Genomic DNA, 14,793 nt, shown 5'->3' with positions numbered 1-14,793 from the left:
TCCCTCAGGAGAAATCAAAGGATCAATATATTCAGAAGTGGATTAGTATGTCTAACATTGTAAGGCTGTAGTAGGTTTGAGTTGTGGTGTAGATACCTATCTTTGTCACAGAGAGCGAGGTTTAGTTTCATTGAAATGATGATGTCAGAGGTGTACTGCTGTAAATGCCTCTGTTTAAGTAAACGTGCCTCTCTGACATCCACTTGCTAGAAAGATCAATGGCTTTTTTACAGGTCTCACCAACCTCACCATTTGTACAACGTTTAAAAAGCTTATGATAAAAGATAACTCCCGCACATACAATTACCTCTTTTGCTGACCTTTTTATTAAAATACTGAAATAATAATGCCACCCACCACTAGATCAAATGACCACCATCAGATTCTAACAACCCATAATAACCCATTATACTCTCTGTCCCTCTGTCTGTGTGTCCTGTGCTGTAGCTGGCTCCAGAGAACACCCTGATGTCCTTCAACAAGGCTCTGCAGCAGGGGGTTAGCTCCTTGGAGGCCGACGTCACCGTCAGGTAACCAACCATACTCGACCAGCCAATAACCTAACCCCACCCCACCCTACCACCTCAATGTTAGGAGCAATGAGTCCTCTACAGTAGACTGGTAACCCAAGAGCCCCATTCTGTCGCTGCCTTTGATATAGTCAACATGTTTTAAGACCATTTTAATCTCACATCCATTCCTTTTCAATGCATTATAGGCCTTTTATTACAGGCCCTTTTTTTTACTTTCATTGCCACAGAAACATATTCTTTATTTATGAAAGCAGTGACATACGTGTGAATGACATGTGTTGCTGGTTCAGTGATGTAAGTCTGTGGTCCCACCTCTCCCCTCCAGTCTGGACGGGGTGCCCTTCCTGATGCGAGACCGCACCTTGAAACGGACCACTGACATCGCCAAGGTCTTTCCAGACAGGCAGCACGAGGACGCCTCTCTCTTCAACTGGACAGAGCTTCGCTCTCTAAATGCAGGGCAGTGGTTTTTGGAGGTACCTTTCTCTCTCTTTTTCGCTCTCTCTTTCGCTCTCTCTCTCTCTCTCTCAGTATCTATGACACTCTCTTTCTCCTTGTATTGCTCTTTTTTCTTCGTCTCTCCCTTCTCTAGTCTACCTCTCCCTCTCCCTACACCGAGACAATTTTAGAATGTATCTTTTTTTGCATCACCTCATAAAATAAAATACCCTCTCTGTCTCTCCAGAACGACCCCTTCTGGACTGTTGGGTCTCTGACAGGAAGGGACCGGAACCGGATACGGAACCTGACAGTGTGTAGCCTGGTAGAGATGTTGCGTCTGGCTGCCAGGGGCAACCGCTCAGCCCTGTTGTATCTCCGCAGACCTCCGCCAGAACACCCACACTACAAGACCTGGATCATGGACACCCTGTGGGCCGTCCAGAGGTCTGGGATATCACAGAAGAGAGTGAGAAGGACTCTGTTTATGGATCTCACTGAATCCTTATTAGTAATATTGGTAGAAAAGTGTGAATCAAAAAGCAGGTCCAGTCTCTTACCCTGTATCTTGTGCCCTATTGCGCTTTAGGTGACGTGGACCCCGGACACAGACAGGGGCCGTGTCAGGGGGCTGCAGCAGACCTCCTTGGAGAAGCTGTCAGTGGAGGAGCTCAGACACAGAGGCATCAGCAGCCTCACCCTGCGCTACTCACAGGCCAGCAACAAGGACATTCAGTAAGACATACCTACTGTTACTCTCAAACACTAACCCTAACCCTTCACCTGCTGTGATCATCCACAATCTTAACCGGGCATGCTCCAAGAATCTTATCTGGTAGGTCAAAAAATGTTATCTAAATCCCTAACCTCAACCTGTATTACTCACAGGCCAGCATTTCCAATAACTATTTGTCTATGTAGGGACTTCTTGGCAAACAACATGAGTGTGACGGTGTACCCGGTGAATGAGCCGTGGCTCTACTCAGTGCTGTGGTGCAGCGGGGTGTCTTCTGTCTCCTCTGACACCCCTCAGGTCCTCCGCAAGGTGCCTTACCCCATCTGGCTTATGGTAAGCAGCTTTTCTTTATTTTTACTGTTTTCTACATTGATGAAGGGGGAAAAAAATATTTTATCAATTTTAGAATATAGCTGTAATGTCCTTTTCTACATTGCAAAATAATAGTGAAGACATCAAAACTATGAAATAACATATATGGAATCATGTAGTAACAGATTTACCTTATTTACATAAGTATTCAGACCCTTTGCTATGAGACTCGAAATTGTGCTCAGGTACATCATGTTTCCATTGATCATCCTCAAGATTGATTGGTTGGAGTCCACCTGTGGTAAATTCAATTGTTTGGACATGATTTGTAAAGGCACACACATGTCTATATAAGGTTCCACAGTTGACAGTGCATGTCAGAGCAAAAATCAAGCCATGAGGTTGAAGGAATTGTCCTTAGAGCTCCGAGACAGGATTGTGTTGAGGCACAGATCTGTAGAAGTGTACCAAAAAATTCCCCAAGAACACCGTTGTCACGGCCGTCAAAGGAAGTGGACCAAAGCGCAGCGTGGTGAGCGTACATATTCCTTTATTTAGGTGACGCCAACAAAAACAATACAAAACAACCGTGAAGCTTAAGGGCAATGTGCCACAAACAAAGTTAACTTTCCACCAAGAAAGGAGGGAAAAGGGCTACCTAAGTATGGTTCCCAATCAGAGACAACGATAGACAGCTGTCCCTGATTGAGAACCATACCCGGCCAAAACATAGAAATACAAAATCATAGAAAAACAAAACATAGAATGACCACCACAAATCACACCCTGACCAAAACAAATAGAGACATAAAAAGTCTCTCTAAGGTCAGGGCGTGACAGTACCCCCCCCCCAAAGGTGCGGACTCCGGCCGCAAAACCTGAACCTATAGGGGAGGGTCTGGGTGGGCATCTATCCGCGGTGGCGGCTCAGGTGCGGGACGCAGACCCCGCTCCACCACTGGCTCACCCCACTTTGGTGGCACCTCTGGTGCGGGGACCCTTGTCGCCGACCCCGGACTGGGGACCCTCGTTGCGGGCCACGGACTGGGCACACTCGTTGCGGGCCCCGGACTGGAGACCGTCGCTGGAGGCCCCGGACTGGAGACTGTCGCTGGAGGCTCCGGACTGGAGCCGTCGCTGGAGGCTCCGGACTGGAGATCGTCGCTGACTTTCAGGCCAAGATAAACAAGGTTCTCTGGTATGTTGAAACCAAGATTGAACTATTTGGCCTGAATGCCAAGCATCACGTCTGGAGGAAACCTGGCACCATCCCTACGGTGAAGCATGGTGGTTGCAGAATCAAGCTGTGGGGATGCTTTTCAGCGGCAGGGACTAAAAGATGAACGAGGAAAAGATGAACGGAGCAAATTACAAAGAGATCCTTGATGAAAACCTGCTCCAGGGCGCTCAGGAACTCAGCGCTCCAACAGGACAACGACCCTAAGCACACAGCCAAGACAATGCAGGAGTGGCTTCGGGACAAGTCTCTGAATGTCCTTGAGTGGCCCAGCCAGAGTCCGGATTTGAACCCGTTTAATTGTCTCTGGAGAGACCTGAAAATAGCTGTGCAGTGACGCTCCTCATCCAAACTGACAGAGCTTGAGCGGATCTGCACAGAAGAATTTGCAAAACACCCCAAATACAGGTGTGCCAAGCGTGTAGCATCAAATCAAGTTTGATTTGTCACATACGCCAAATACAACAGGTGTAGACATTACAGTGAAATGCTTACTTACAAGCCCTTAACCAACAATGCAGTTTTAAGAAAATACCACAAAAAAACTAAGAGATAAGAATAACAAATAATTAAAGAGCCGCAGTAAATAACAAAAGCGGGGCTATATACAGGGGGTACCGTTACAGAGTCAATGTACGGGGGCACATGTGTCGAGGTAATTGAGGTAATATGTACATATAGGTAGAGTTATTAAAGTGACTTTGCATAGATAATAACAGAGAGTAGCAGCAGTGTGGAAGAGGGTGGGGGGGCAATGCAAAAAGTTTGGGTAGCCATTTGATTAGCTGTTCAGGAGTCTTATGGCTTGGGGGTAGAAGCTGTTAACCTCTAATTCCTCCCAAACCCGGATCCGGGAGCACCCCCCACAGTAAAAAAGCTGACTAGCATAGCCTAGCATAGCGTCACAAGTAAATACTAGCATCTAAATATCATTAAATCACAAGTCCAAGACACCAGATGAAAGATACACATCTTGTGAATCCAGCCATCATTTCTGATTTTTAAAATGTTTTACAGGGAAGACACAATATGTAAATCTATTAGCTAACCACGTTAGCAAAAGACACCACTTTTTTTACTCCACCAGTTTTTTACTCCATCAGTAGCCATCACTAATTCGACCAAATAAAGATATAAATAGCCACTAACCAAGAAACAACTTCATAAGATGACAGTCTGATAACATATTTATTGTATAGCATATGTTTTTTTAGAAAAATGTGCATATTTCAGGTATAAATCACAGTTCTACATTGCAGCTGCAATCTGAAATAGTGCCGAAGCTGCCAGAATAATTACAGAGACCAACGTCAAATACCTAATTACTCATCTTAAAACATTTCTGAAAAATACACAGCGTACAGCAAATGAAAGCCCAACATCTTGTGAATCCAGCCAATATGTCAGATTTTTTAAGTGTTTTATAGCGAAAACACAATATAGCATTATATTAGCTTAGCACAATAGCCAGAAACACAAGCAATTTACCAGCAGCACAGGTTAGCGATCGTAACAATACAGCAAAAGATATATAATTTTGGACTAACCTTGATATACTTCATCAGATGACAGTCCTGTAACATCATATTACACAATGCATATAGGTTTTGTTCGAAAATGTGCATATTTAGCAGCACAAATCGTGGTTATACAATGTGATCAGTGGCAACAGGTCATGCATTCTGGCCGGCGCCATCTTGGAAAGGAACCTAATCTAATCAATAAATAATCGTAAACTTGACTAAAAAATACAGGTTGGACAGCAAATGAAAGATGCATTAGTTATTAATGCAACCGCTGAGTTAGATTTTTAAAATTAACGTTACTAGACATACAGTGTGCGTTACAGCCAGACTAGTGCCGCAATAATGGCGGACAAATCCGTTTACATTTTTCCACATAAATACGGAATAACATCATAAATAGCTCTTACTTTTGGACGAGCTTCCATCAGAATCTTGGGCAAGGTGTCCTTTGTCCAAAAGAATCGTTGCTTGGTTGTAAAACGTCGTCTTCAACTTCAGAATTAGCAGCTAACAATAGCTATGTGGCCACAACATGCCCAAATCCTCAAAACGCAATACTAAGGAAATTCCGAAAATAGCAATATACTCGCATAAACTGATATAACTCGGTCTAAAATAACTTCGTTATGATGTTTCTAACAACTATATCGAATTAAATTACAGACGGATATTGTCAGGACCCGGTGCGAGAAACAGTCACTAATAATTGGCAGAACCCAGAAGATGAGGCAGACACAGCAGTACTAGAGATGGTGGTTTAATAAAAAATAGATATCTTCCAAAATACAAAAGAAAATCCACAAAGTGGTAAAAACAGCAAGGGAAAAAACAAACCTCAAAAGATCAATCCAAAAATACACGAGAACAAAACCAGAGAACCTCTGGAAAATTCAACAAGAGAAAAATGTTCACAAAGGCTGGGGCTGGGTGCTAACATACAAACACTGAGCAAGGAACTGAGGAACACACAGGGTTAAATACTAACAAGGGAATGACTTACAGGTGCAAACAATAATTAGGGCAAGAAAAAACAAAAGGTACAAAAAAGGTGCAAGGGGGACATCTAGTGAACAAAACCTGAACAGTCCTGGCCAAAACCTGACAGAATCCCCCCCCTAGGAACGGCTCCTGACGTTCCTACCAGCCTTCTCAGGGTGGAGGACCCTGAACTGACGAATGAGGTCAGGGTCCAGTATGTCCTTGGCAGGAACCCAGGAGCGCTCCTCGGGACCGTAGCCTTCCCAGTCCACCAGATACTGCCAGGACCGCTGCACCCGGCGGGAATCCAGTATCCGATGGACGGTATAAGCCGACTGGCCTCTGATGATACGGGGCGGAGGGGGAGGTCTGCCTGCCGGGATAAGGGGAGAAAAAACAACAGCTTTTAATAAAGAAATGTGAAACGTGGGATTAATTTTAAGGGATCTGGGTAAGTGCAGGCGAAAAGTAACGGGGTTCACTTTTCTGGCAACCTTAAAGGGACCGATGAATTTCTGGGACAGTTTGCGAGACTCCACCCGTAGCGGTAAATTCTTGGTTGAGAGCCATACTCTCTGGCCGAGGCGCAGGGTAGGCCCGGGACGGCGACGTCTGTTGGCTTGTTGTTGGTACCTCTGTGAGGAACGCAGAAGATTAAGACGGGCCTTCTTCCACGTAAGCCGACAGCGTCTGATGAACCTCGAGGCTGAAGGCACACTGACTTCTGCCTCCTGGTTCGGGAACAATGGAGGAGCATAGCCAAACTGACACTCGTGCGGGGACATACCAGTGGAGGAGGAGCACAAGGTGTTGTGCGCGTACTCGGCCCAAACCATGAAGGACGACCATGTGGACGGGTTGTTGGAGACCATACATCTGAGGGTGGTTTCCAGCTCTTGATTCATCCTCTCGGTTTGGCCATTGGACTCCGGATGGTACCCTGAAGATAGACTGGCAGTGGCCCCTATGAGTTGGCAGAAGGCCTTCCAAAACCTTGAGGCGAACTGGGGACCTCTGTCGGAAACCATATCTTGCGGAATGCCGAAGACTCGGAACACATGGTTAATCACCAACTCAGCCGTTTCCTTGGCAGAAGGTAACTTAGTCAAGGGAACGAACCTGGCCGCCTTAGAAAACCTGTCGATGATGACTAGGATAGTTGTATTACCATGGGACGGAGGAAGGCCAGTAATAAAGTCCAATGAGATATGGGACCAGGGTCGGTGGGGAATAGATAGAGGGTGAAGGAGTCCTTGAGGGCGAAGGTGAGAAGATTTGCCGTGGCAGCACACGGAACAGGCCTTGACGAAAGTGGCAACGTCTTCTTTTATGGTGGGCCACCAGAACTTACGCTGGATGAACTCCAAGGTGCGACCTACGCCCGGGTGACAGGTGAGGCGAGAGGAGTGCCCCCACAGAAGGACTTGGGACCTTGCTGCCTTGGGAACAAACAACCGATTGGCAGGACCTCCTCCAGGGCCCGGTTCGATGGCTTGGGCTTGTTTCACGGTATCCTCCACTTGCCACGAGATCGGAGCCACGATCTTAGCGGCCGGAAGGACAGTCATGTCAGTATCTTCTCGAATGGCAGGAGAGTAGATTCGTGACAAGGCGTCCGGTTTGAGATTCTTCGACCCGGGTCTATAGGTGAGGATAAACTGAAATCGGCTGAAGAAAAGAGACCATCGAGCTTGTCTGGAGTTCAACCGCTTCGCCTGCTGGATATACTCCAGATTTTTGTGGTCCGTAAGCACTTGAAACGGTTGAGAAGCCCCCTCGAGCCAGTGTCTCCATTCCTTCAATGCCATCTTAACCGCTAGGAGTTCACGATCCCCCACATCGTAATTCCTCTCGGCCGGGGTAAGCCGGTGAGAGAAGAAGGCGCAAGGATGAAGCTTCTTGTCTTCACCCCTCTGAGACAGGACAGCTCCAACCCCAACCTCTGATGCGTCTACCTCCACCACAAAAGGTTCATCCGCCGTTGGTAGTGTCAGAATGGGAGCAGAGAGGATGCGCTGCTTGAGTCCTTGGAAGGCCGTCTCAGCTTCTCTTCCCCACAGAAACCTTGTGTTGCCACCCTTGGTTACAGCTGAGAGAGGGGCTGCCATCGAGCTGAAGTTCTTGATGAACTTGCGGTAAAAGTTAGTGAAGCCCAGGAAACGCTGAACTTCCTTAACGGACTTGGGGGTGGGCCAATCCGCTACCGCCCCTACCTTTGTGGGGTCCATCTGGACTCGACCGGGTTCCACTACAAATCCCAGGAATTGTACTCGGGAGGAATGGAATTCACATTTTTCCGGCTTAACGTACAAATGGCTGTCAAGGAGGCGTTTGAGTACTTGTCTGACATGCTTAGTGTGTTCTTGAAGGGAGCTCGAAAAGATGAGGATGTCATCCAAGTAAACAAACACGAAGATGTTAAGCATATCCCTAAGCACATCGTTTATGAGCGCTTGGAACACAGCTGGAGCGTTGGTCAGGCCGAAGGGCATCACCAAGTATTCGTAGTGACCAGTAGGCGTGTTGAAAGCGGTCTTCCACTCGTCACCGGGTTTGATCCGCACAAGATGGTATGCATTCCGCAGGTCAAGCTTAGTGAAGACCACTGCTTCCTGGAGCAGCTCAAAGGCTGTGGCCATAAGGGGTAGCGGGTAGCGGTTACGGACGGTTATGGCATTAAGTCCCCGGTAGTCGATGCAAGGACGTAATCCCCCGTCTTTTTTGGCCACAAAGAAAAACCCTGCTCCCGCCGGCGAGGTGGATGGACGCATGAGGCCTGCTGCCAGAGAGTCCTTGATGTAGGTATCCATAGCAGCTCGTTCGGGAGGAGATAGGGAAAAGATCCGACCCCTGGGGGGGCATGTGCCCGGAAACAGGTCGATGGGGCAATCGTAAGGTCTATGGGGTGGTAGTTTGGTGGCCCTCTGTTTGCTAAATACCGGTTTGAGGTCATGGTAACACTCGGGAACTCGGGACAGGTCGATGGATTCTAGAGACTCGGGAGGGGAACTCGGGGAACTTGGGAAGATACAAGTGGCTTGGCACGTAGGACCCCACTGCTTGATAGTGCCCACAGACCAGTCGATGTGAGGGTTATGGCTGTGAAGCCAGGGGTATCCAAGGACGAGAGGGAACTCGGAACACGAGGTCAGATGAAAGTTCATCACTTCCTGGTGTTGGGAAACTGAAAGTCGCAAGGGGGTAGTGACACGAGTGACAAGTCCAGATCCCAAAGGGCTTCCATCCAACGTAGTAACCCTTATGGGATCACTTAGAGGTTCAGAGGGAACGCCATTTTCCTTCGCCCAGACACCATCCATGAAGTTACCTGCGGCTCCAGAGTCTACCAAGGCTTGAAGGGGAAGCTCGTGGTTGTCCCAGGAAAGGGTAACTGGAATGAGCAGGCGGGAGTTGGATGGATGGGAGGAGGTTATGTTTCCCGTTACAGTCCTCCCAGGCCTGCACGGGAGAGTGCGTTTTCCCTGGAGCCCGGGACACGTGGAGAGGAAATGGCCCGGTTTGCCGCAATATAGACAGCATCGCTCCCTCATCCGGCGGTCTCTCTCAGCCTGGGAGATGCGTCCAACCTGCATGGGTTCCGGTGGAGTCAGCGAGGATAAAGGTGGAGACTCGGAGCTGGGACCGATAGGAGCTAGGGTGAGAGATCTACGGTTGAGCTCTCTCTCTCTCAGACGCAGGTCTATGCGTGAAGCCAACTTGATCAGGGACTCGAGGTTGTCTGGTGGTTCCCGAGTGGCCAGTTCATCTTGGATGGTGTCGGAAAGACCCTTCAAAAAGCACACTGTGAGCGCCTCGTCGTTCCAGCCACTCGCTGCTGCCACCGTGTGGAACTGGATGGCATAGTCCGTCACGCTGCGCCGACCTTGGCGGAGAGTCAGGAGCTGTTTGGCTGAGTCAGGACCGCTGGTAGGACCTTGAAACACTCGCTTGAATTCTTCAGCAAAGGTAGAGTAGCTGGCACAGCAGGGACTTTGGGCATCCCACACAGCAGTAGCCCAGGCTAGGGCTTTTTCCGACAGCAGGGTGATGATGTATGCTATCTTGGACCGGTCGGTGGGAAACGACGAGGGTTGCAGCTCGAAGGAGAGAGAACATTGGGTGAAAAACCCCTTACAAACACTCGGATCACCTGAGAACCGTTGGGGAGGCGGCAGACGAGGTTCAGCCAGGGGGTTATCTGCCACGGGCACTTGAATCTGATGAACTGGAGCAGAAGGAGAAAGTTGATCAGAAATCTGCTTTATGGAAGTCATCATCTCCGACAGAAGTTGAGAATGTCCAGCCAGTAAGGCCTCTTGCTGAACCAGAGCAGCTTCGTGACGTTGGACAGTCCCCTCGTGGTGGGACAGCATGGGAAAAAAGTCCTGGGTACTGGCTGCCTCTGGGTTCATATTAATGGCTCAGTGTTTCTGTCAGGACCCGGTGCGAGAAACAGTCACTAATAATTGGCAGAACCCAGAAGATGAGGCAGACACAGCAGTACTAGAGATGGTGGTTTAATAAAAAATAGATATCTTCCAAAATACAAAAGAAAATCCACAAAGTGGTAAAAACAGCAAGGGAAAAAACAAACCTCAAAAGATCAATCCAAAAATACACGAGAACAAAACCAGAGAACCTCTGGAAAATTCAACAAGAGAAAAATGTTCACAAAGGCTGGGGCTGGGTGCTAACATACAAACACTGAGCAAGGAACTGAGGAACACACAGGGTTAAATACTAACAAGGGAATGACTTACAGGTGCAAACAATAATTAGGGCAAGAAAAAACAAAAGGTACAAAAAAGGTGCAAGGGGGACATCTAGTGAACAAAACCTGAACAGTCCTGGCCAAAACCTGACAGGATATATCTAAGGCTGATAACTGAGCGTTTCAAAATGCCATCCTGAGGTCTTGCTTTGCGTAATGACGAATGTCGAAAAGAGAGCTCCCTTCGTTCTTTGGCCTTTTATAAGCTCTGAGAACTACGTAGAAACTCCATTCCACTTCTCATTGGTTACTGACATCCAGGGGAAGGCGGGTGCAGTTCATGTCGACCCATAGGATACATACAGAGCTTTAAACTGATCTGAGAACAGAGCCTCGTTTTCAGACCTTCGCAGTTCCTGTCATGTATTTCGCTGCAGAAAGAGTTCTGGTTCACCCACAGACATAATTCAAACGGTTTTAGAAACTAGAGATTGTTTTCTATCCAATAGTAATAATAATATGCATATTGTACGAGCAAGAATTGAGTACGAGGCAGTTTAATTTGGGAACGATAAATGTCCAAGTTGAAACAGCACCCCCTGTAGTGTCAAGAGGTTTTAAGAAAGAAAAGCCTTTTGGACCTAGACTTGGCGCTCCGGTACCGCCATGCGGTAGCATATTGAACAGTCTATGACTAGGGTGGCTGGAGTCTTTGGCAATTTTTAGGGCCTTCCTCTGACACCGCCTGGTGAAGAGTTCCTGGATGGCAGGAAGCTTGGCCCCAGTGATGTACTGGGCTGTACGCCCTACCCTCTGTAGTGCCTTGCGGTCGGAGGCCGAGCAGTTGCCATACCAGGCGATGATGCAACCAGTCAGGATGCTCTCGGTAGTGCAGCTGTATAACATTTTGAGGTTCTGAGGACCCATTTCAGTCTCCTGAGGGGAAAAGGCATTGTCAAGCCCTCTTTACAACTGTCTTGGTGTGTTTGGACCATGATAGTTTATTGGTGATGTGTACACCAAGGAACTTGAAGCTCTCAACCTGCTCCACTACAGCCCTGTTGATGAGAATGGGTGCGTTCTCTGTCCTCCTTTTCCTGTAATCCACAATCATGTCCTTTATCTTGATCACATTGAGGGATAGGTTGTTATCCTGGCACCACACTGCCAGGTCTCTGACCTCCTCCCTATAGGCTGTATCATCGTTTTCGAATATCAGGCCTACCATTGTTGTGTTGTCGGCAAACTTAATGATGGTGTTGGAGTTGCTTGACCATGCAGTCATGGTTGAACATGGAGTACAGCAGGGGACTGAGCACGCACCCCTGAGGGGCCCCCATGTTGAGGATCAGCGTGGCAAATGTGTTGTTACCTTCCCTTACCACCTGGGGGCGGCCCATCAGGAGGTCCAGGAACCAGTTGCAGAAGGAGGTGTTTAGTCCCAGTGTCCTTAGCTTAGTGATGAGCTTTGTGGGCACTATGGTGTTGAACGCTGAGCTGTAGTCAATGAATAGCATTCTCACGTAGGTGTTCCTTTTGTCCAAGTGTGAATGGGCAGTGTGGCGAGATTGAATCATCTGTGGATCTGTTGGGGCGGTATGCAAAATGGAGTGGGTCTAGGGTCTCTGGGATAATGGTGTTGATGGGTGCCATAACCAGCCTTTCATGGCACTTTATGGCTACAGTCGTGAGTGCTATGGTTCAGTAGTAATTTAGGCAGGTTACCTTGGTGTTCTTGGGCACAGGGACTATGGTGGTCTGTTTGAAACATGTTGGTATTACAGAATTGGTCAGGGACTGGTTGAAAATATCAGTGAAGACACTTGCCAGTAGGTCAGCGCATGCTCGGAGTACACATCCTGGTAATCCATCTGGCCCTGCGGCCTTGTGAAAGTTGACCTGTTTAAAGGTCTTACTCACATCGGCTATTGAGAGCGTGATCAAACAGTCATCCGGAACAGCTGATGCTCTCATGCATGCTTCAGTGTTGCTTGCCTCGAAGCAAGCATAGCAATTATTTAGCTTGTCTGGTAGGCTCGCGTCACTGGGCAGCTTGCGACTGTACTTCCCTTTGTAGTCCATAATCGTTTGCAAGCCCTGCAACACCCGACGAGTGTTGGAGCCGGTGTTGTACTTTTCAATCTTAGTCCTCTATTCACGCTTTGCCTGTTTGATGGTTCATCGGAGGGCATAGGGGGATTTCTTATAAGCGTCCAGTTAGAGTCCCGCTCCTTGAAAGAGGCGGCTCTATCCTTTAGCTCAGTGCAGATGTTGCCTCTAATCCATGGCTTCTCGTTGGGGTATGTACATATGGTCACTGTGGGGACGACGTCATCGATGCATATATTGATGAATCCAGTGACTGATGTGGTGTACTCCTTAATGCCATCGGAAGAATAAGAATCCCATAACATATTCCAGTATGTACTTGCAAAACAGTCCTGTAGCTTAGCATTTAGCCATCTTGCTTCTGAAGCTTAGCAGGGTTGGTCCTGGTCAGTCCCTGGATGGGAGACCAGGTGCTGCTGGAAATGGTGTTGGAGGGCCAGTGGGAGGCACTCTTTCCTCTGGTCTAAAAAATATCCCAATGCACCAGGGCACTTGCCCTGTGTAGGGTACCGTCTTTCGGATGGGACGTTAAACAGGTGTCCTGACTCTCTGAGGTCATTAAAGATCCCATGGCACTTGTTGTAACAGTAGGGGTGTTAACCCCGGTGTCCTGGCTAAATTCCCAATCTGGCCCTCAAACCATCACGGTCACCTAATAATCCCCAGTTTATAATTGGCTCATTCATCCCCCTCCTCTCCCCTGTAACTATTCCCCAGGTTGTTGCTGTAAATGAGAATGTGTTCTCAGTCAACTTACCTGGTAAAATAACGGATAAATAAAAAAAATATATAAAAAAATCTGCATCATCTGACCACTTCCTTATTGAACGAGTCACTGGTACTTCCTGCTTTAGTTTTTGCTTGTAAGCAGGAATCAGGAGTATAGAGTTATGGTCAGATTTGTTAAATGGAGGGTGAGAGTGAGCTTTGTACGCATCTCTGTGTGTGGAGTAAAGGTGGCCTAGAGTTTTTTTCCTCTGATTGCACATGTAACATGTTGGTAGAAATTAGGTAAAACGGATTTAAGTTTCCTTGCATTAAAGTCCCTGGCCACTAGGAGTGCCGCCTCTGGATGAGCATTTTCTTGTTTGCTTTTGGCCTTATACAGCTCGTTGAGTGCCTTCTTAGTGCCAGCATCAGTTTGTGCTGGTAAATAGACAGCTATGGAAAATATAGATGAAAACTCTCTTGGTAAATAGTGTGGTCTACAGCTTATCATGAGATACTCTACCTCAGGCGAGCAAAACCTTGAGACTTCCTGAAATATTAGATTTTGTGCACCAGCTGTTATTTACAAATAGGCACAGACCGCCACCCCTTGTCTTAATGGAGGCAGCTGTTCTATCTTGTCGATGGACTGAAAACCCAGCCAGCTGTATGTTATTCATAACGTCATTCAGCCACGACTCAGTGAAACATAAGATATTACAGTTTTTTATGTCCCATTGGTAGGATAGTCTTGATCGGAGCTCATCCATTTTGATATCCAATGATTGCACATTGGCTAATAGGACTGATGGTAGTACTCACTCGCTGTCGGATCCTTACAAAGCACCCTGACCTACGTCCCCGATGTCTCTGTCTCTGTCTCTTATTCATGCGAATGACGGGGATTTGGGCCTTGTCAGGTGTCTGAAATAAATCCTTTGCGTTCGACTTGTTAAAGAAAAAATCTTCGTCCAGTACGATGTGAGTAATCGCTGTCCTGATATCCAGAAGCTATTTTCGGTCATAAGAGAAGGTGGAAGAAACATTATGTACAAAATAAGTTACAAATAACGCGCAAAAACACACACAATTGGTTAGGAGCCCGTAAAATGGCAGCCATCTCCTCCGGCGCCATCGTTCAAGGGGAGGGTCATGTGAAAATGTTTTTTACGTTGGGGAGAGGAGTGCATTTTTTTCATGACACCTTGTGTTGGACCAGCCCCTCCCCCCCAGTAAATTTAGATCTGTCCCTTATTAATGAGCAATTTGCCTAATTGGGTAATGGAAACACTTTAACCACTACATTTTTATTCAATACTGTTGGTTTTTGGTATGACATCATTACATCTTGCTATTTTTATCAACACAAGATAGTTACATGGAAACACAGCCTAGCAGGCAATTGTTGTATCTATTTTCTATGCAAATTTTCTACATGTAAAAAATAAATCACTGGACAAGTTAATGGAAAGATAGGTAGTAGTGAGTGCAGCCTACCGAATCGC

At 47.2% G+C, this 14,793-nt stretch overlaps 1 protein-coding gene across 3 annotated transcripts in view; it reads left to right on the top strand.

Annotated features, from left to right (window-relative positions):
• Nucleotides 1–14,793, top strand: part of LOC139532858 (glycerophosphodiester phosphodiesterase domain-containing protein 5-like) — a 64,299-nt gene that overhangs the window by 46,607 nt on the left and 2,899 nt on the right. For all 3 annotated transcript variants that reach the window (XM_071330997.1, XM_071330988.1, XM_071330980.1), the window contains 5 exons: nt 448–530; nt 859–1,009; nt 1,219–1,440; nt 1,561–1,706; nt 1,893–2,040. In XM_071330997.1, coding sequence (XP_071187098.1) covers nt 448–530; nt 859–1,009; nt 1,219–1,440; nt 1,561–1,706; nt 1,893–2,040 — 750 coding nt within the window. The remainder of the gene's footprint in view (nt 1–447; nt 531–858; nt 1,010–1,218; nt 1,441–1,560; nt 1,707–1,892; nt 2,041–14,793) is intronic.

The sequence above is a fragment of the Salvelinus alpinus genome, chromosome 1 (assembly GCF_045679555.1).
Source record: "Salvelinus alpinus chromosome 1, SLU_Salpinus.1, whole genome shotgun sequence".
NCBI lineage: Eukaryota > Metazoa > Chordata > Actinopteri > Salmoniformes > Salmonidae > Salvelinus > Salvelinus alpinus.
Note: the sequence above shows the minus strand (reverse complement) of the source record. Positions and strands in the feature narration are given on the sequence as shown.